The sequence below is a fragment of the Cervus canadensis genome, chromosome 5, assembly GCF_019320065.1.
Source record: "Cervus canadensis isolate Bull #8, Minnesota chromosome 5, ASM1932006v1, whole genome shotgun sequence".
In the NCBI taxonomy this organism is placed as follows: Eukaryota; Metazoa; Chordata; class Mammalia; order Artiodactyla; family Cervidae; genus Cervus; species Cervus canadensis.
Window position 1 is genome coordinate 100,239,783 of NC_057390.1, and position 19,035 is coordinate 100,258,817.

The window sequence follows — 19,035 nt, forward strand, 5'->3', positions numbered from 1 at the left end:
TTCTTTTGAGGCTATTTACCATCAAGACCACTTCAGTGTGAGGCAGACCCTGATTACCACCTAACTCCTTGGGCAGCGTGTGCTGGGCACCCCGGGGCCAGGGAGAGGGGTCTCCAGGGGTGTGTGTGGCCCTTGCAGTTGCAGGGAGCCGGGGCATCGAGGCCCACGGGGCCCTCTCTCTGTTCCCCGGGAGGGGGTGGGCTTGGCCCCTGACCCTGGGGTGTTTGGTCCCTTGCGGCATCTGGCGATCTTGCCCTGCCGTGGACAAGTACGTCCACACCCGGCCCTGGGCTGCGGGCTGCGGCGGACGGAGGGCAGATTCGTCCCGGAGAGAAGTGAGCGTGTGCTGAGCGCAGGGGTCTCCCCCTGCCCCCGTCCAGGGTTTCCCTCCAACCCGGGACGAGATGCAAACCAGGAAAATGACTGCTTGTCCCTCGGGGTGTGTCCAAGGCGGCGGGCGGGCTCCGCGGGGGCCCTGCCCAGGGCGCAGCCCCGGGTCCTTCCCCCTCCCTGCTTGTCCTCCCCAGCCACCCTACAGCCTGTACCCCTGTGCCGGGTGCCCCCTAACCAGGCGTGTCCCCCCAGGGCCCTCCCGGGAGCGGAGGTCTGAAGGGCGAGCCAGGAGACATGGGGCCTCAGGTACGTACCCCGGGGCCTTGGCCTCTCCGGGAAGACGGAGCCCTGTCGCTGCCTCTGGTCAGGGAAGCGGGGGGAGCTGCCCTCTCGATGCTCAGCGGCTGTAGGGTCCGGAGCGAGACCGCGCGGGCTGCCTTCCGTCCCGCCCTGGCTCAGGGCCACGGACCCTGCGCCCTGTCCGCGTGATGCCGCGTGCTGGCAGCTGGGCGGCCGGGGGGGCGAGCACGGGGACCAGGCTTGGTTTTGTCCTCTGAGAAGCGGACACGCGACTGACCTTTGCCCTCTGATCCCGGACAGGGTCCACGGGGCGTGCAGGGCCCGCCTGGCCCGGCAGGAAAGCCTGGGAGAAGGGTGAGTGTTTTTCGGCGGGAGTTGGCGTTGTGTCTGCCGTGGTGACGCTGCGTCTCGCCGGCCAGGCTCCCCCTCCTTCAGAGGGCACGTCTGTGTCCAGGGCTGGGTGGGTCCCATCCCACAGCAGCGAGCTCCCCTGCCCCAGCCTCCGTCCTGAGCATCCGAACACAGTTTAACATGTTCTTTTAAATTGGAGCATAACGGCTTTGCACTGTTGTTAGTTTCCGCCGTACGATGATGTGAATCGGCGATAAGGACACCCCTAGCCCCTCCGTCTTGAGTCTGCCTCCCAGTCCCCCGGCCCAACCCCAGGTCATCACAGAGCCCCGAGCTGAGCTCCCTGTTAACCCACATTTTGAGTTAAAGCGGTTTCCCAGGTTCTCTGGGAGCAAGCGTGTAAGAGACAACACGATCAGCGGTCCCTCCTTCTCCGGGGCAGCCTCCTTTCTCCAGAAATGGCTTCGGCTTTGTTGGGGGGATGGCCGGTGGCTTCTCAGACCCCCCGCAGCCCCTCTCTGTCCCCCGCCTCCGCCTCTCTGTCCGGCCTGGCGTGTTAGTGGAGGGGAGTGCTCTCCCTCCAGGTGACCGTGGTGACTGACCGAGGGCGCACGCCTTTCTAACCCGACATAAATTAATGAACAGTGTCCACGCGAGCTCGGGAAATCCTGATTAACCCACATCAAACTCTCACTAGCGGATCTTTCCATCAACTGAATGTTGCTGCTGAGTGAAAGCAATACTCGTTTCTTGTGTTAATGAACCTCTGCGAGGAACTCTGGCCACTGGTCTGCCCGTTCCTGCTCTAGTTGCAAAGACCTCGAGGCAAAAAAAACGGGTCATTCCTTAGTCCGGGGCCTCGGTCCCGGGAGTCGATCGTAGTTAGAAGGGACGTTACAGAGTGAATGGCTCTCGGGCGTGGCTGTCTCAAGGCGGCCCCTCAAGGCCCCAGGTCCACAGGCAGAGGGGTGCACGGCCAGTTCTGAAAGGGCCGCCGTTTAGATTTCTAACCTCTGCTGGGGTTCAGTGGTTCGTGGTGGACACTTAGGTGGTTAATTGTGTTGTGCCCGCTCTGAGGTTCAGGATGGTAAGGCTTGGGAAGGCTAGAGCCTGTGATTGGTCCGTGGTGGACACTTAGGTGGTTAATTGGGTTGTGCCTGCTCTGAGGTTCAGGATGGTAAGGCTTGGGAAGACCAGAGCCTGTGGACAGCAAGCAGGACTGCAGGTCTGGGTCCTCTGGGCCAGCCTGTTGTGGGGGCTGTGGGGCCCTCTGTCTGACATCACAGGGAGCCCTGCTCGGGGTCCTCCTCGCGCTGGCCGCTCCTTTGTGCTGACACTTTGCCCCGCTCTGTTCCAGGGCCGAGCCGGCAGTGACGGGGCAAGAGGGATGCCGGGACAGACTGGCCCCAAGGTAGGTTCGGTCACCGCCCCCTGGGGCCCGCACGGTCGGCATCACCCCTGTCGTCGACTGTGAGGAATATGCTGAAGACAGGACGCGTGCCCTCACCCAGGGGCAGGAAGGGTCAGGTTGGATCAGCCCTCTGGCACGTGGACGAGAGGACCAGTGTCAGCAGGCTGAATTTCATGGGTCACCCAAGTCCAAGGGCAGGAAGTCCTCCTGCCCAGGTGGGGGAGTCCGAGCTCCTCGGGGTTGCAGGGAGCAAGTAGACATCGCACACGGGGAGTTCAGGTGTGTTTGAGGGCAGAGTCTGCCCTGGCTGAGGAGGCTGCAGCCCACGACCCCCGGCCACCGTGGTGTGGCGGGCCTGTCTGTCTGTCCCCGAATCTGGGGTGGACCGGCCCTGTTCCTGGTACCCATCCTTCTCACCCTGCAAGAGTTTGTCCAGGGCCATACGAGGAGCCCACAGTGGGGACGGCAGCTGTTCTCGGGCACTGCCCCTGCCCACCCCGGAGCTGGCGTGGGCCGGCCCCCGGGTGCCCCCTGTGAGCCCCGAGCGAACCTGGAGCCCTCCTGATCTCAGGGACCTTTGGTGACAAAGGAGGAGAAGCTTCCCGAGTCTGTCCCAGGAGGTTACTGTCTTGTTTCGACAGCAAAAGCATGCCAGGCTGAACTAGCCTTCCCTCGTGTGGTTTGCCACACACGAGGCTGGCAGCTGGGCTCCAGGAGGCCCCCTGGGCGGCGGGAGGAGGGCTGGCCGGGGAGCCGGGGTGCCCCAGGGCCCAAGGGCGGTGCCGAGCCGTCCACCGCACAAGAAGGCGCACCTACAGCGTGCGGGCGCCGCTCTGGGCCCCGGCGTGTCACGGTGAGAGGCACAGGCAGACGGCAGCACGGGAGCCCTTGTGCCCGCTCACACACGGACTCTGCAGCCCCGCGTCTGAGGTCTCGCTGTCCGTGGCTCTGGGACAGAAGCCATTTGTCTCTGTGTGGCCTTGGTTGGGGTTTTGGGGAAAGAGATGGGAACATGGACCCAGGGCTGTGGCCGGTGCGCTGGGGGGTGGCCAGTGCGGGCCCCGGGCATGAGATGCTGTGTGGACCACCGCCTGGGGCCTGCGCTGAGCTGCCCTCTGTCCTCCCCGCAGGGTGACCGCGGCTTCGATGGCCTGGCGGGGCTGCCGGGCGAGAAGGGCCACCGGGTGAGTGTTTGCTGTCTGGGGGCCGCGGGGAGCAGTTGTGTGAGGGCCCTTTGGGGCAGCCTTAGGCTCCCCGGGGGCCAGACCCTCGATCCCAGAGTGGTCGCTACGTGCACCTCATGGGGGTGGGGCCGGACATGGACAGAACGTCCTGGGGACGCGAGCTCAGCCCATGGAGGGCCCGTTTCTCCACCCCCGCTGATGGCGAAAGGGCCACTGGGGTCTGTCCCTCAAGGGGCCAGGCAGCAGGAAGCCGCCTCTGCTCAGGGGCCTCCACACTGTCAGGAAACCCAGCAGCTGCCCTTGTGGGGGCCGGCCGGAACTCTCCGCACCATTAAAGGGGCGACTCCAGGACGCGGGCCAGCCCTGCATGGCCTCCCCCGTGGATGGCCTCCCCCGGTGTGGCCTCCCCCGTGGACGGCAGTCGGGTGGGGACTGCGACTGGGCTCGTCTGATGTGACTCAGGTGCCCCCAGCCGATGCTCCCGGCAGCTCCGTGGACGGTTCCTGCCGACCCATTTTCTCTGATGTCAATTCTTTGATGTTTCGGCACACCCTGGACCTGCGGGCACATGTCTGTGTGTGCGGCACACACGTGTGCACACACGCGTGCCCACACACGTGTTGGCTTTGTCACACGGGTCACCCATCACGCCTGTGCTGCCTCGGGAGGCGGCTGTAGGGCTCTAGCCAGAGCTGCCGCGCCCGCGCGCCCCACCGCCCCCGGGGACCCCGATCAGGCCGGGCCAGCGACGGGCACGTGCTGAGCACGGATGGAGTGCAGGGTGTCGGGCGGGCCAGCGCTGACCCTCAGAGTGCGGAGCGGTGGCCCTTTCTGGGGGCCGCGTGGGGCTGGGGTGCAGCCTGTGTCCCACGGAGAGGCCGGCGGGGTGCCGCTCAGACCCTGCCGCGGGTCCTGGGGCGCCTGGGGTCCTTGGTGCCGCTCTAGCTGAGCCACCGCCAGGACTCCGAGGCCCGGGGAGCATCCCGCCAGCCAGCCATGCCCCCCGACGAGCCAGGAGGCACCGTGTTTTCGATGGGTCCTCTGTGACTCTGGGCAAGGCCCGGGAGTGGGGTGGGATTTTCAGCCTCGGAAGCAGAGAGAGATGAAACGGGGGGTTGAGACAGCCGTGCGCGTCCACCCGGGGGGCTGGTGCTGACCCTGCTTGCCTTCCTAGGGCGACCCTGGCCCGTCCGGCCCGCCGGGACCTCCGGGGGAAGACGGAGAAAGGGTACGTATCCCGCTGCATGTCGGGCATGCCAGCTGCCCGTCTCCTCTGAAAACTGTGCGGACGCGGCAGTGGTGGGCACCTGTGTGGGGTGGGGTGTCAGTGGGCTGCACCCAACTTCCGGTAGACGCGGCTCATGGACCTTGACGCTGACGGATGTGGGCGTCCTGAGCGCTTTGACCAGTTGCCCCGGGGCGTGATCTCAGGAAAGACGTCGTGGGGGAGCTGAGGAGCTCAGCATCTGAGCAAGCGGCAGGGGGAGGCCTTGAGAGGCGGAGCACAGGGTCTGGGCAGAGGGGGAGGCTGAGGGAGCCGGAAAGTGACTTTCCTTGCCGTGGAGGTGGGGCAGACTGATGCGCTTGTGTGGACCGAGCCGGGAGGGGCGCTGGGGGTCTGGGTGCTCTATGCATCGATCCATCATCCGTCTATCTGTTATCTGTTTACCTTCCTATCTTTAAACTTTCTATCTGTCATCCGTCTACATTTCTATGTATGTATCTCTCCATCTGTCATCTGTTAATCACCCATCTCTTACCTGTTTGTCTCTCATCTATCTATGCGTCTGTCCATCCTTCTGTCTGCCCGTCTTTAAATCTGATCTGTCATCCATCATCTCCCTGTCTCTGTCTGCTTTCTGCTAGGCAGTTTATCTTTCGTCTGTCTCTGTACCTGGCAGGTAACCAGGGATGCTTTCTGCCCGGCTTTCCCCTCCCTGGGGCTGTGGTCTGTGAGCCTGACCTCACCTTTCGCCCTCCGGGAGGAGGACGTGCCGGGCCTTCCCTGCTGGCGCAAGGACTAGTGTTGGCTCTGGCTTTTGCCGGAGCAGCCCCAGGCCCGAGACTCCGGCAGAGATGAAGGAAAGGTGTCTCCCTGGGGCCCAGGCCGCACGGCTTGTCCCTAACTTCTGCCTTTCTTCCCCCCGCAGGGCGACGATGGAGAAGTTGGGCCCAGAGGGCTGCCTGGGGAGCCTGTAAGTGCACGGGCTGGGCGGGATTCTGTGTCTCCCGTTGATGTTCTGGTATCGACTCAGGGCCTAGGTTAGAGAGGGCTCAGCCTTGAGACAGACGGATCTGGGGACTCCTGGGAATGGAATGGGGGGGCCACACGGGGAGGTGAGCAGGACAAGGCTGGAGAGTCGGTCTGAGCCTGAGTCAGGGAGAGAACTGCAGGGTGCAGGGTCTGTGAGGGGGGCGTCCGGGGTGCATGAGGGGGGCGTCCGGGGTCCGTGATGGAGGGCCCCCAGGGTCAGCGTGCGCCCGCTCGCTGTGACTGAATCACCCCCCAGCGTCTGCTTAGCCCCCAAGGAGGCTCAGCCACAGCGCTCTTCTCTAAGCCGGGTCTAGGCAATGCCTTCTGGGTTATTAACTCCTGAAAACATTTATGTGACTGGGTATTAAAACCACGAAGAACATTTAAGTGGCAATGAACGCAGGGAGGGTGTCTCTTGTGCTGCGTCTGAAAAGGTTCTGTCAGAATGAAGGGCCCTTGAAATCAAGTGCCGGCAGGTGGGGGGGTGGGAGCGGCCCGACGGCAGGTGGTGACCGCGCTGTGACCCTCCCGAGGGCGTGGGGCAGCGCCCACCCGGCCGCGGATGGGGACTGACTGAGCCCCGACCAGGCCTGGCCCCGCCTCGCCCCTGGCCCCCAAGGCCCAGGCCGGGAGCCGGGGTGGGGTGAGCAGAGGACGCGGGCAAGGAGGGATGTCAGTCACGCTCCCGGGGCAGCAGAGATGCCGGGAGTGGGGGGCTGAGTGGGGTGCAGGGCGGGGGCCGGGGTTCCGGGCTGAGTCTGACCAGGGCGGGGGCCGGGGTTCCGGGCTGAGTCTGACCCTCTTTGCCCTTCCCTCCTGCAGGGGCCGCGAGGTCTGCTGGGGCCGAAGGGGCCCCCAGGCCCTCCTGGACCTCCCGTAAGTCCCCTGCGTGTCTGCCCCGTCCCTGCCCCCAGCTGTGCCTGCGCGGTCCTGTGGGCAGCCCCCCGTGCTGACGGCTGTGCGCCCGGCCCAGCGCTCGTGTGGGGCGTGGGGGGCTGGCCCGGCGGGTGTGAGCCTGCAGGTGGAGGCCGGCTGGGCTCACTCCTCCTTCCCCACACACGGTGCCCAGCGTCGTCAGCAGTCCCTGGGATGCCCGTTCCCTCCCTGCGTGTGCTGGCCAGGACCCTCTCGGACAGCCCCAGAGGGAGGCCGCAGCCCGTGGTCGGGCAGGGCTCTGTCCAGGAGCGGCTTCCCGCGGCCGGGCCCCCCGCCCAGCTGTCCTAGAACGCAGGGTGGCCCCACGCAATGAACCCAGCAGCACCATTACCTGCAGCCAGTCTCAGCATTTATTTGGGGTCAAGCCTTTACCCTCCCATGAGGGACGTGCCGCCCTCTGACCTCGTGGGCAGGGACCAAGCCGCGCTGAGAGGGCTTCGCCTGTTGAGCTTTGTTGATTCTTTTCTGTTTCGACGCCACCCAGGGTGTGACGGGAATGGACGGTCAGCCAGGCCCGAAAGGCAACGTGGTAAGTCCGGGGGTCCCGCCCCGACCACGGCCTCACGGCGGGGGCAGCCACCCAGGGCGTGGGAGGGGGACTCAGGCCACCCCGACAGAGGTGGGAGGTGCGGGCCTCCCGCACGGGCTGAGGCCTTGCCCCGTCCTAAGCCTGAGCCCCCCGGGGGAGGGAGACACAGGGGAACGGCGTCCACATCCCCCGCCAAGCTGGTTGAGGGCAGGGGCTGTTGGACAGCGCCCACTGAGACGCATCGCGTGGGTCTCCTGTAAGGGGAGACTTCAGCTGACACGGTGACCTGGGGAATTTCAGCTGATTAGAATCTTTTCCCTGGAAGCTCCTGTCTCGAGTCCCCCCTGGGTGGCCGCGCCCTCGCCCACACCAGCTGGGGGCCCCGGGTCTGGCTTCCCACCTGCACTCCAGAGCACGCTGTATCCACAGCCCCCTTCAATGCCTGCTTGTGTTTCCTGTAGGGTCCCCAGGGAGAGCCCGGCCCCCCGGGGCAGCAGGGCAACCCAGGTGCCCAGGTGAGTGAGCAGGGCGGCGGGAGCTGGGAGACGGCACCCGGGGCCTGAGTGGCCGCTGAGCGCCGCCCCACACTGCCGGTCAGCCAGCAGGGCCTGCGGCCTGGGCCGGGGGTGACCTGGGATGGGGCTGGGGATGATGGGGGGACGGCGGGGAGGGGTTCTGGGTCGAGAAATCCCTGACCTTTGCTGCTCGCTCTTCCCCTCCCAGGGTCTTCCAGGCCCCCAGGGTGCAATCGGGCCTCCAGGAGAGAAGGTAGGTGGGCTGCGCTCGGCGTGGGTGTGCCTGACGGTGGGGAGCATCCCAGCCCGGCAGGCATGGGGCCTGCCAGCGTCCAGGCCCTGGAGCGCCGATCACCGGCTCTGGTGTGGACCTGCGTCCCTCCCACCTGCCTCCCTTCTTTGGTTATGTGTTGACATAAGGTTGCCAGATTCAGGAAGAAAAACAGATTCGGGATGCTCAGTTTAATTTGAGCTCTGTTGTCTGAAATCCATTTAACTGGCATCTCGTTTTGTTGGGCTCCCCAACCTGCTCCCCAGGTGGCACTAGTGGCAGAGAACCCGCCTGCCAGTGCGGGAGGCAGAAGAGGCCTGGGTTCGACCCCTGGGTCAGGAAGACCCCCTGGAGGAGGGCATGGCATGCCACTCCAGTATTCTTGCCTGGACAGTCCCGTGGACCGAGGAGCCTGGCGGGCTGTAGACCGTGAGGTCACAAAGGGTCGGACACGACTGACGTGACTCAGCACACAGGCACTCTTGTTTGCCTTGTTGTGTTTCTTTTTGCTAAATTTGCCAGCTCCAAACACATCCTGGGCACCCCGAGCCCACGTGCTGGGGGGACAGCCTGGGCCCTGGCCTGGCTGTGGCTCAGCCTCAGGTGCCCAGTAAACCCACCTCCGGGCTGGCACTAGCCAGGACGTCCTCCGAGGGGCAGTTCTCGGGGCATCACAGCCCCCGCTCCTGTCTCCAATGGGCAGTGGTCTTGTTCCGGTAGCCAAACCCAAAGGCCCTGGACACAGCAGAGGGTCCGCTGTCTTTGGGCGGAGCCCTTGGGAGCGGTGCCTCTGAGTGGCCTTTTTAAACAAATGCTTTTTGAGCAGATATGTTGAAGAGTGACTTTGGGGGTGTGTAGAGAAGGCTGGGCAGCCCAGGGCACCCTGGGGCATCGGCTCATGAAGTCTCTGGTTTGTTCTAGGGTCCCCTGGGCAAACCCGGCCTCCCAGGAATGCCCGGTGCTGACGGGCCCCCGGTGAGTACCCCGGCCCCCTCAACCTTCACGCCCCTGCCCGTGTCCACCCAGGGGTGGGGGCTGGGAACGCAGGCAGACGGTCCCTCCCCAGCTCTGGAGCGGGCTGCGTGCCTGGCCCACGTTGCCTCTTCCAGCTCCTTCGATGCAGCCCCATCCGATGGCTCAGAAATTACTGGGTTTTGGACATGCTCCCATCACGCGCTGGTAACTGCACGTGGCGGACCATCCGCCGCCCGCGAGCCCAGCCCCGCACTTTCAGCTGTAACGAGGGCGGGGCTGGGCTCCGGGCCCTCGCGTGTGTCGCCAGCGCCGCGTGTATTTTTAGCGATCACGCACCGGGAAGCCGGGTGTGCACACACAGCTGTGGAGATAAGTAGATGCCGCCTAGAAGCAGGCAGTGAGGGACAAACCCGCCCGTGGCCAAGCTGTGAGGGAGGGGGCGGGATGGTGACAAACGCCGGCCTGTCCGCACCCACCAGCCTCCGCGGGAGCGGCCAATGGGCTTTTTGCTTCTGGGTTATTTTTAGCGTATCTAATTGATGCCAAGTAGAGAGCCTGTTTTAGAGAATGATTAGCGAAATTAATTATTTCAGACACAGTTATTTTGCCCTGTTAATAGCGCCATTAGAAACGAAGTAAGAAGTTCAGCCCCTCAACCATTGATTGGTGGTTGGCTGGCGTGGGGCGGGGTCTTCCTGTTTTCTCTCTGAAAATCCTTTGGTCCAGTGAGTCACCCATCACACGCTTTATCTGAACCAACGATCACAGTCTCATTCCTGCTTGAGCTGCTTTGGTTGAGGTGGGGGGGCCTGAGTTTGATGCAAAGAGATGAGTATTTTGCAACATGGCTTTCACGTCCATTGACACCTAACTGTGTTTTCTGATGATAAAATACCTTCTTCTGGAAAGTTAGGAAAAGAAGTAACACGGCAACGTGAAAGCCAGCCCCACCCCATCCTCGAGGGTTGAACCCTGAGCGCAGGCGGACGTGCAGCCTTGTGGTCACAGCTTTCCGTTTGTCTTCAGTGTCGGGCGTCGTGGGCGTTTCCCACGGCACCTCATGTCAGAGGGCTCCCCAGGCAGCTCAGAGAGCCCGCCTGCCGGTGCTGGAGACGTAAGAGACACGGGTTCAGTCCCTGGGTCGGGAAGATGCCCTGGAGGAGGGCATGGCCACCCACTCGTCTTCTGGCCTGGAGAATCCCATGGACAGAGGAGCCCGGCGGGCTACATCCATGGGGTCACAAGAGCTGGACGGGACTTAGCACGCGTCATGTCGGGAAGATTCCCTGACCTTACCTGGAGTCCTCCTCCCTGAACTGAAGCCCCAACAACTAGAGTCCCTGAAGGGTCACCGGCTTCCTTTTGGATGCCGTGGGGAAAGAGGGGCTTTAAGGGTGGCCCGGCCCAGGAAGTCAGGAGGCCGCCTCTCATAGGTTTTCCGTTTCTCTTCCCCCGATCAGTGGTCGCACTTTAAAATACAAGTGTACCGAGGACGCGGGGGCGGGGGGTGGTTGTGCCAGGTCGACAGTGATGGTGCTCAACGCAAAAGATAAAAGCGGGAACATCAGCACTGCAGGCAGAGGGACACGGAGCCCTCGTCACAGGTGAATCGGGAGGAGACAAAGGTTTGAAACATCTCCTTACAGAGGCATCACGTGGTTGCAGCCTGAAAGAGAAGATTTGTTCCTCCCCCCCTTTGTGTTGGTTTGGTGTGGTTTAAGAACGAAGGGAAGATAGATTTCAGAGCCGCTGAGAAGTGTCAGAGGTTTCAGGGCAGACGCTGCTCTGAATCGAGAAGTCATTCCGGGCGCACACAACAGGGTTCGGATAATGAATCAGGGGCTCATGAGAACATTACAGAGCCAGGAAAAATCAAGTTCCAGCAAGTGTTCAGTGACAGGAGGCGATGCCCCTGATACAACACTAAATTAAAAATACGTCTTCTGATGCCAATTTTGCACGCAAACGCGCACAGCAAATAGATCAGCTACACCGCATCACACCCTTGGCCGTCATTACTGTGCGTGCTGAGGTTATGAAGGGGTTTAATTTTCTCTTCCACTTGCCTAATTATCTACAATGAACATATATTACTTTTTTAATTAGAAAAATATCAAATACAAATAAGCTTTATTATTTTTGCATTTGTCTACAGTGAACATATATTACTTTTTTAATCAGAAAATATCAAATATACGTAATTTAAGCATTATTACTTTTGCATTATAAAATCCTGCTGGTTACAGGATTCTGGGGAGAGGTCTGCGAGCAGAAAGAGGGTGGAGACGGCCGGCCTTTCACGCGGGAAGTCGGCCCCTCTGACTTGGGTGGATTTCCTCTGGCAAACTCTGAAAATATGTGAGCACCATGCTCTGCCCACAAAGGGGCTCTCACCCTGGGAACACGGCTTAGAAGCCTGGCCTCCATTCCAACGGCAGTAATCACGGTGGGGACTTCCCTGGTGGTTCAGGGGTTAGGACTTAGCACTTCCACTGCAGGAACATGGGTTCATTCTCCGGTTGGGGAACTAAGGTCCTGAAAGCTGTGTGGCATACCCCCCCAAAAAAAACCAGTACCCCCCAAAACACAGTGGTCATGGCAGTGATCGGTCCTTCTACTTTATCTTTTCCAAAATACTGTGATCAGGTGTACTCTGGGTTTTTTTAATTTTTTTTGACTGTATCAGGTCAGTTGTGACACGTGTCAGTTGTGACACGCAGAGCTTAGTTGCCCCAAGGCATGTGGGATCTTAGTTCCCTGACCAGGCGTTGAACCCAAGTCCCCTGAATTGCAACACAGATTCTTAACCCCTGGACCACTTGGCAAGTCCCCAGGCCTGTCCTTACGGCCGCCAGGTAAATAAGGTCGTCGCCAGGTGGAGGGTCGGCTCGCTCCCCAGATGTGGGGTCCGGACTCGTCTGTGTCCAGGGCCTGGCCTTCCCCACCCACAGCTGCCCGTGACCACCGTTCCTTCACGGAGAGATTCTAGGTTTGGTGGAAACTACGAAAGGCCCAGGAAGAGCCCACGTGGCTGGGGGAGGAGGCCCCCCCTCCTCCGGCGACCGCGGGGCAGGATGCCGTCCCGGGCACGTTTAGGTGCGGCCCTGCCGGCCTGGGACGCAGGCGGTGAGCCTCGTCTCGGGAAGGTGGAGGGCGGGCAGCGTGTCCCCTCCAGGCCCGGGCAGCAGGCGTGGTCCGACCAGTGCCTGACTGACCTCACGGGCTCCCGGGGTACCCCCCCCCAAAGGAACTTCCGCATTCTCCCCCTCGCGCGGCCACCGCCACAGGCTGTCTGCAGTGGCATCAGATCCAGTTCACGATGGTCGCAGATTAAGAAGAACACACACAAAGCATGTATTCAAATGGGTGAGATCCGGGTACCCACGACGCTGCTGTGTCCCCCAAGTAGAGCCCTAGAACTTGGGAAGGATCCAGCTGAAAGCAGTCAACCCACTCTCTCGTTATACACCCTCGAAAGAGGACGCCCAGAGAGGGCAAGCGACTCACCCAAGGTCACACCGCGGCGCGGGGGTCCCCAGGATTAGAATCAGGCTGCCCCGCCTGCCCTGCCATCCTCACCCCACACCGCGTGGCTTCTCTTCCTGGCGTCCTGGGGGCGGGGTCCTGCTTCTCAACAGTGAGGGCCCAGCTTGTTCTTATCGTCGGCGTTTGGCTCCTGCGCCCAGAGGCGCTGAACCTAGTGACCAGCTTGGGTCTGAAAGTCAGAGAAGGTGAAGTCTCTGAGAATGGATTGATGGCCCAGGGTGGAGGGGGCCGTGAGCAGTTCCTGGGGCCCCCGCTCTGCGTCTCTGAGGGGATTCTCCCCCGATCCCGGCTTCCCTCCCCGTCTGTGTCGCCTGGGGTGACGTCTGAAGGCCTGGGGTGCCCGGGCACCTGGGAGGTCTGGTCCCACTCCCCTGTCCTTGCTTGGCCACTGGTGTGGTTGTGCTGGTGGACCGTGAACACACAGCCTTGCTGTCACTGACCCCTCCCACCGTGGGCTGGGCGCGAGCTGGGGCCTGTCTGTGGGTTTGGAAGCACGTCCCCTGCCATCGCCGCGCCCCGGCACCGTTCCCGTGTTAACAGATGAAGCCACCGAGGGTCAGGGCCAAAGCATGGGGGGACCGAGGCGCTGTGGGGGGAACAGGAGGGACCCGGGCTCTGACCCTCACACTGGAGACCGCTGTGGGGGAGGCCTGCGTTCCCTGTGGCCACTGACTAACGCCAGCCTTCTCTTTCCCAACAGGGGCACCCTGGCAAAGAAGGCCCTCCAGGAGAGAAGGGAGGGCAGGTGGGTACCAGCTGCACCCCGGCCCCTCTAGCATCTCCCTCAGGATGGGCGGGACTGGGCCCCTCTGATCTGGGACCCCTGCCCTGCTCGCATCTGTCCCGAGAAGACCCCCTGTGGGCCCCCCTTCCCCGCGAAGCTGGGCACAGTGCCCGCGTGTCTCCTCCTGCAGGCCCGGCCTGAGACGCCCATCCGCTCAGCTCGCAGCGAGAGGGCAGTGTGCTGGGGGCAGGCCCGCTTTCCAGCTTGTGCTGGAAGGACCCAGGGGTGGCTCTGAGTGAACCCGTGTCATCCACCCGAGGTGGGGCTAATGCACTTTCCCGTCTGGTTTCAGGGTCCGCCCGGCCCCCAGGGTCCAATCGGCTACCCGGGTCCTCGCGGAGTCAAGGTGAGCGTCTCAGCCTGGGGTTTTCCTGGAGGTCCGTGGGGCCCGTGTTAGGGACTCTGTGCTTTAACCTCCCGCCCGCCCATGCGGGGACAGCCCTGGTCTGGGCGATCGGCTCTCCACATGTGAGCCCGAGCGGGTGATGGAGGGGCCCCGGGGGCCGGGAGGGGCTCCCACGGAGCAGGGCCTGCCCCCCAGGGCGTCTGGGGCAGCGTGGGCAGCACGTGGTGGCCTTCGCGGGACACGGGGCCCCCTTGGCCTCTTGCTCTTTTACGGTCCCTGTTAAGTGGCCCGCTGGTCTTGGAGTCCCTCAGGGCAGCTGTCCTGAGCCCAAGCGACGAGCTGGGGGCCCTTTCCTGGGAAGTTTGGGACGTTTTCTTCTGGGCCATTCACACGTGGAGTCTGGGCAGACCTTGCTGTTGTGGGGTGTGTCTGTGGGAGACTCCATCTATTCACACCCTGTGGAGAGGCTCCTGGAACCTCGTTAAACGGGTGCGGAGCCCCAGCGCCCCACACTCCGGGCTGTCTGTCCGCCCCAAGCCGACTGCGTTCGCTTTGCCTTGTGCAGTCTGGTCTTCAGTGAGGCGGCTCCCTGGACCTGCTCCCGGCAGACAGGTGTCCCCTGGCCTGTGTGCGCCGAGAGACCCCCCCCTCAGGCGGGGCTGCTGCCGCGCCTTCAGTCTCAAGCTTCCCACCCGCAGGAAAGCCAAGGGTGGTTCTTTCCTTCAAAACCCCTGTCATTTGATGTGAAGGATCATGTGTATGTAGAAAACATCTTGTTTATCTTGGAGGGCTTGCGTGAACACGCCCATAAGCTCTGGAGTCCGCACCCGTGTCGTTCACGCTCCTTTATGCTTCTTGCACGTCAGAGTGCGCACCTGCCCTGTGGGGTGGAGGAAGGAGAACCCAAGATTTCATTTTCCAGGAGCCTCCCCGCGACTTCCCCCAGATCCAGGCGGGACTCAGGACTCATCCTAGACTCGCTTATCCCTAATGAAGTGCCCCATCCTGACCCCACGGGGCCCCGACTCCCATTTCCCGGAGTTGAGGTGTTCCAAAGTCAGGGGCAGAGAGACGCCCCAGGTGGGGAGCCTTGGACGGCGGCGTCTCTCTCTGAAGCAGGCCCTCGGCCCGCACGCTGCCTGATGAGTTTACAAGGGCAGCGATATAGCAGCCGTGCTGATTGTGTGAGCTCGGAGCGTGTTTATCTTACAAATTCTGGTTGCACAAAGAGCCTGTGCCAGCCACCATCCACGGCCAACTGCGAGGCGCTGCTGCTGTGAGCCTGAAAGGTGTCTGCTCTGAGATGCTCACAGAGAATGCTCTTATCTCGTCGGCCTGATTAGATTTCATCCGAGACACGAGCCGTCCCGCTGGATGGGCGAGCGGAGGGTGGGAGGGAGAGCAGGTCGGACACTGTTTTCTGATTAGTGGGTTCTCATGCCCGTGTGCTTGAACACCACGGAGCCCCTGGCGTGACGAGGCCTGGAGGGCAGTGACCGCGAGGTGCAGGCCGGCCCAAGTGTCGCCATTGCCCTGGGAGACCGAGGCGCTCCGCTTTCCTCCACCTGAACCCTGCCTTCCTCCCTAGAAAGGGACCCCTCTGAGCTCTTTGACCTCACTGACATTTATTCATCCCCTGGTTGCCCCCCGACTTACCCCTTTCTCAGGGGTCTGTTGGGCTTGACTGTGCAATCACATGGCCCCTCGCTGAGCCCGCGGGGCTGGGGGACTGGTGGAAGCCCTGCATGTGAATCCACTCCAGGCCTGGGAAGCCCCGTCCGCCTCCATGCCCTCACAGACGGTGACCCCGACGGCCCTGCCCCTCCACCGTTCTGTGAGCTTGGATCTCCCTCCCCTAACCCTGGGCCACTGGGGCCGTGGTGGGTGCTCTGGTCCAGGGGTCTCACCCAGGGTGGAGTTGCCCCCCAGGGACACCTGGAGACGTTTCTGAGCGTCACGGCTTGGAGGGGCTACTTCAGGGTCTACTGAGGGGCAGAGGTCTTGAGAGGCTGCTCCACCCCCTATGTGCCTGGGCACTCTCGCAACAAAGAACCATCCAGACCCTGGGGCGGCAGCACTCAGGCCGGGAAGCCCTGGTCTTCTGTGTCCCCAGCCCCGTTCCCTGGCCTCAGATGGGTCTTGAGGCCATAGAACTTCAGGTCTGGCAGGGATCCACCCAATCCTGTCTCTCCCTCTTCTTTCTGTCCAGGCGTGGGGAGGGAAGCCCCCCCGGCCTGCTGGGCAAGGTGCAGGAGAGCAGGTGCCAGAGCCTCCCTCCAAAATCGGGGTTTCGGGGTCCCTGGCCTCCCCTCTGTTGGGGAGCAGACCGCGGCCTGGGGTGGCACCTGGGGTGCAGGCCGAGCCCGCTCTGCACTCTCTGTGTCTGTCTGACCTGGCCCTCTGACCTCCGCAGCTCTTGTCAGCCCGCCATGGCCTCCGGGCGCAGGCTCAGAGCTGCCGGCTCTGAGCAGAGTTCTTGCCACAAGAGGGCAGCCGGCAGCACCAGGGTCTGGCCGCAGGCTCAGCCGGATCCCAGCGGGAGGCCAGCCTCTCCCGGGCCCCGCGGGCGGGAGGCCTGAGGCCGCCCTGGCTGTCCACTGGGTGGGTTCTGCACCGGTAGGCGGCCGCCAAGTCTGTCCCCGGGACGGAGCCGTTTCACCTGGTCCGGCAGGCTCGGACTGGTCCTGCCCTGACGGTTCTTGCCCGGCACGAGGATGAGCCGAGTCCTCAGCCGATCCAATGAGAGGGACGGGGTGGTTGGTGTTACTGGTGATAATTAATGCTATTAAATGCTGTTATAGTTTTGATCAAATATTAATAGTAACAGAGAATGAAGACCGTCAGATGGAACACAGCCCTGCTGAGCATCTGCTCTGTGCCAGGCACAGACCCCGGGGTTCCCCTCACCAGCAGGGACGGGGTGAGGGCTGTCGTCACCCCGACTTTCCAAGTGAACAGAAGTCTGGGGCCTCGTCAGAGGCTACAGAGGGGGCCCTGAACCCGTCTGCCTGAATCTAGAGCCCCAGCTCAGAGCTCAGGTCCCCCTGCTCCCGAAGCCAAAGGGAGACAGGGTGTTTCTGGAAGAGAGCAAGGTGTGGGTGGAGGGGACCCGCATGCCCGGAACCCTCTCTCCCGAGACCGGGGCGCTGACGGCTGTCCGTGGGGGCGCTCAGCCTCCCGGGTGTTGGGGGTCAGGCCTGCGTTCAGCCTGGGCTGTGACTGCTCCCCTTCCCTCTCTGCACAGGGGGCGGACGGCATCCGAGGCCTGAAGGGCACCAAGGGTGAGAAGGTGAGTGTCCCTGTCCCCTCGCTGGGGCCTGGCCGAGAGCCGGGGAAGGCCACTGGCGTGTGAACCCCCAGTTCACTGACGGCGCCAGTGTATGCAGGTCCCCGTGAACCTTGGGACCTGGTGACTGAGGGCCCCTGAGCCCACCCCTCTGTAGCCCGGCCCGGCAGAGAGCTCCTGGGCTTCCTGCGAGGCCATCAGTCGCGGCCCCGCCCCTCTTGGGGGGTCTTCTGTCGGTCTCCCCCTCCTCAAATCCACCTGTCACCCGCTACTGGGCCTGCGGTCATGTGCACACGAGACAGAGACTCTGAGGAAGGGGTAGGGGTGTCTACAGAGCCGGCCCTGGGGGGCACAGTGAAGCCAGGCCCCCAGGGCTGCAGCCTTCTTGCTGCAAGCCAGCCAAAACGGCAGAAGGCAAAGGGTTAAGGGGGACACAGCTCCCGAGGGCCGGGGCCGGGCACTCAAGAATCCTGACCCAGCATTGGCCGTGGGGTGGGTGAGCCGGGCGGGCTTTCTCTCCCCCAGACTGAGGCTCTCTCTGGTTCCCCTGCAGGGTGAAGACGGCTTCCCGGGCTTCAAAGGAGACATGGGCATCAAGGGCGATCGGGTGAGTGTCGGGGGCAGGGAGGGGCCACAGGGCGGCCTCCCAGGATGGAGCTGAGGCCTCTGTGGAGTTCCTGGCCACCAGCAGCGGCCAGCTCTTCCCTGGCTCCTAGCCAGGCTGCGGCAGCCGACGCCCGGTCCCACCCCGCCTGTGGGGTCACCTGCCCCCCTGCCCTGTATCCATCAGGGGGTCCGTGGGGACTTTCTTCTTGCCGGCCCATACCCTGCCAGTGCTGCAGCCCACAGGGTCGCAAAGAGTCGGACACGACTGGGCGACTGACCAGCAGCACCCCTGGTTTGCAGGGCACTTCCTTTGGCTCCTGAAGTGAAACAGGTGTCCGGGAGAGAGCAGGGGTCGCAGAAATGGCCCAGCTCGCCAGGGAGGGCCGCGTCCTGCCAGAGGCTGCTGGCGGCTCACCAGCAGGGCTGCACCCTGACCGGGGCCTGGGCTCCCTGACCAGCCCTTCGGGCGTCTGGGCCCCCAACCACCTCTTCAGCTGCCCTCAGACCCCGCCGCAGTCCCGGTGTTCTGGACCTCGGGCCGGGCTGTCTGAGGCTGCAGCAGCCTGGCTGTTCTTTAGTGCATATTTTGCCTCGGCTCCAGGGGGGCTGGCTGGGGTGCGGGCAGGCTGGGGTGTGCCACGCTGCAGGTGCCCACAGAAAGCAGTGGCGGTGTCTCCATGGAAGGGAGGGTGATACAGGTGATGCTGGGGGACTGGGCTGGCGGGCCAGCTGCCTGCGGCCGTGGGGACACCCTGGAGACCCCCCAGTAAGTCCAGAAGGAGCAGAGGCCTGCACCCCCGGAGGGGCCCACCGAGGCAGCGGCTGCATCCACACCTGGACGGACGCCGTCAGCGGGAACGGGGCTGCCATGTGGCCGGCCGCCCGATTGTCCCCCACAGAGCGGGCCCGCAGGCGCCGTTGCAGAACCCGCCAGAACCAGGGGGCCTGTGGCGTGGCGCTTTGTCCCGTGCTGGACAGGCAGATGGGATCCCGGCCTCCATCAGAAGGAGGGGAAGAACAGAGAGGCATTCGTTTCACAGTCCTGTCCCGGTGACGCCGCTGCCAAAGACAGCCCTTCTAGAATTTTCTCTACGGTGATGGCTCCCCGCATCTGAGGGGCCTCTCACTGTCTGGCTGGTGAAAGCCCCCTTTACCTTCCTTTCCAACAACGTGACGCACACGTTTCCCAGAGCCGAACCCCAGCCACACGCCGTGCCCTGGGCTCGCCTCTGGCTGAGGATGGACGTGGGGCCGGGAGGGGGCCTCTTCCATCTTAATTTCTCCTGGAGAGGCGTTTCTGCCGACGCTTGGCATTTCCTAATTTCCTGAGGGCTCAGTAAACATGGGAAGGATTCTCGGGTTGAGTGAGCAAAGCGCTTCTTAGGGACAGAGCGTCCTCAGCCTGCAG

The 19,035-nt window shown here is 63.1% G+C and overlaps 1 protein-coding gene across 1 annotated transcript in view; it reads left to right on the forward strand.

Annotated features, from left to right (window-relative positions):
- LOC122442539 (collagen alpha-1(V) chain) overlaps window positions 1-19,035 on the forward strand; it is a 156,435-nt gene that overhangs the window by 86,631 nt on the left and 50,769 nt on the right. The window contains exons 42-56 of the mRNA XM_043470391.1: window positions 586-639; window positions 934-987; window positions 2,342-2,395; window positions 3,526-3,579; window positions 4,754-4,807; window positions 5,730-5,774; window positions 6,656-6,709; window positions 7,254-7,298; window positions 7,760-7,813; window positions 8,022-8,066; window positions 9,006-9,059; window positions 13,306-13,350; window positions 13,682-13,735; window positions 16,980-17,024; window positions 17,575-17,628. Of these exons, the coding sequence (XP_043326326.1) occupies window positions 586-639; window positions 934-987; window positions 2,342-2,395; window positions 3,526-3,579; window positions 4,754-4,807; window positions 5,730-5,774; window positions 6,656-6,709; window positions 7,254-7,298; window positions 7,760-7,813; window positions 8,022-8,066; window positions 9,006-9,059; window positions 13,306-13,350; window positions 13,682-13,735; window positions 16,980-17,024; window positions 17,575-17,628 (765 nt within the window). The remainder of the gene's footprint in view (window positions 1-585; window positions 640-933; window positions 988-2,341; window positions 2,396-3,525; window positions 3,580-4,753; window positions 4,808-5,729; window positions 5,775-6,655; window positions 6,710-7,253; window positions 7,299-7,759; window positions 7,814-8,021; window positions 8,067-9,005; window positions 9,060-13,305; window positions 13,351-13,681; window positions 13,736-16,979; window positions 17,025-17,574; window positions 17,629-19,035) is intronic.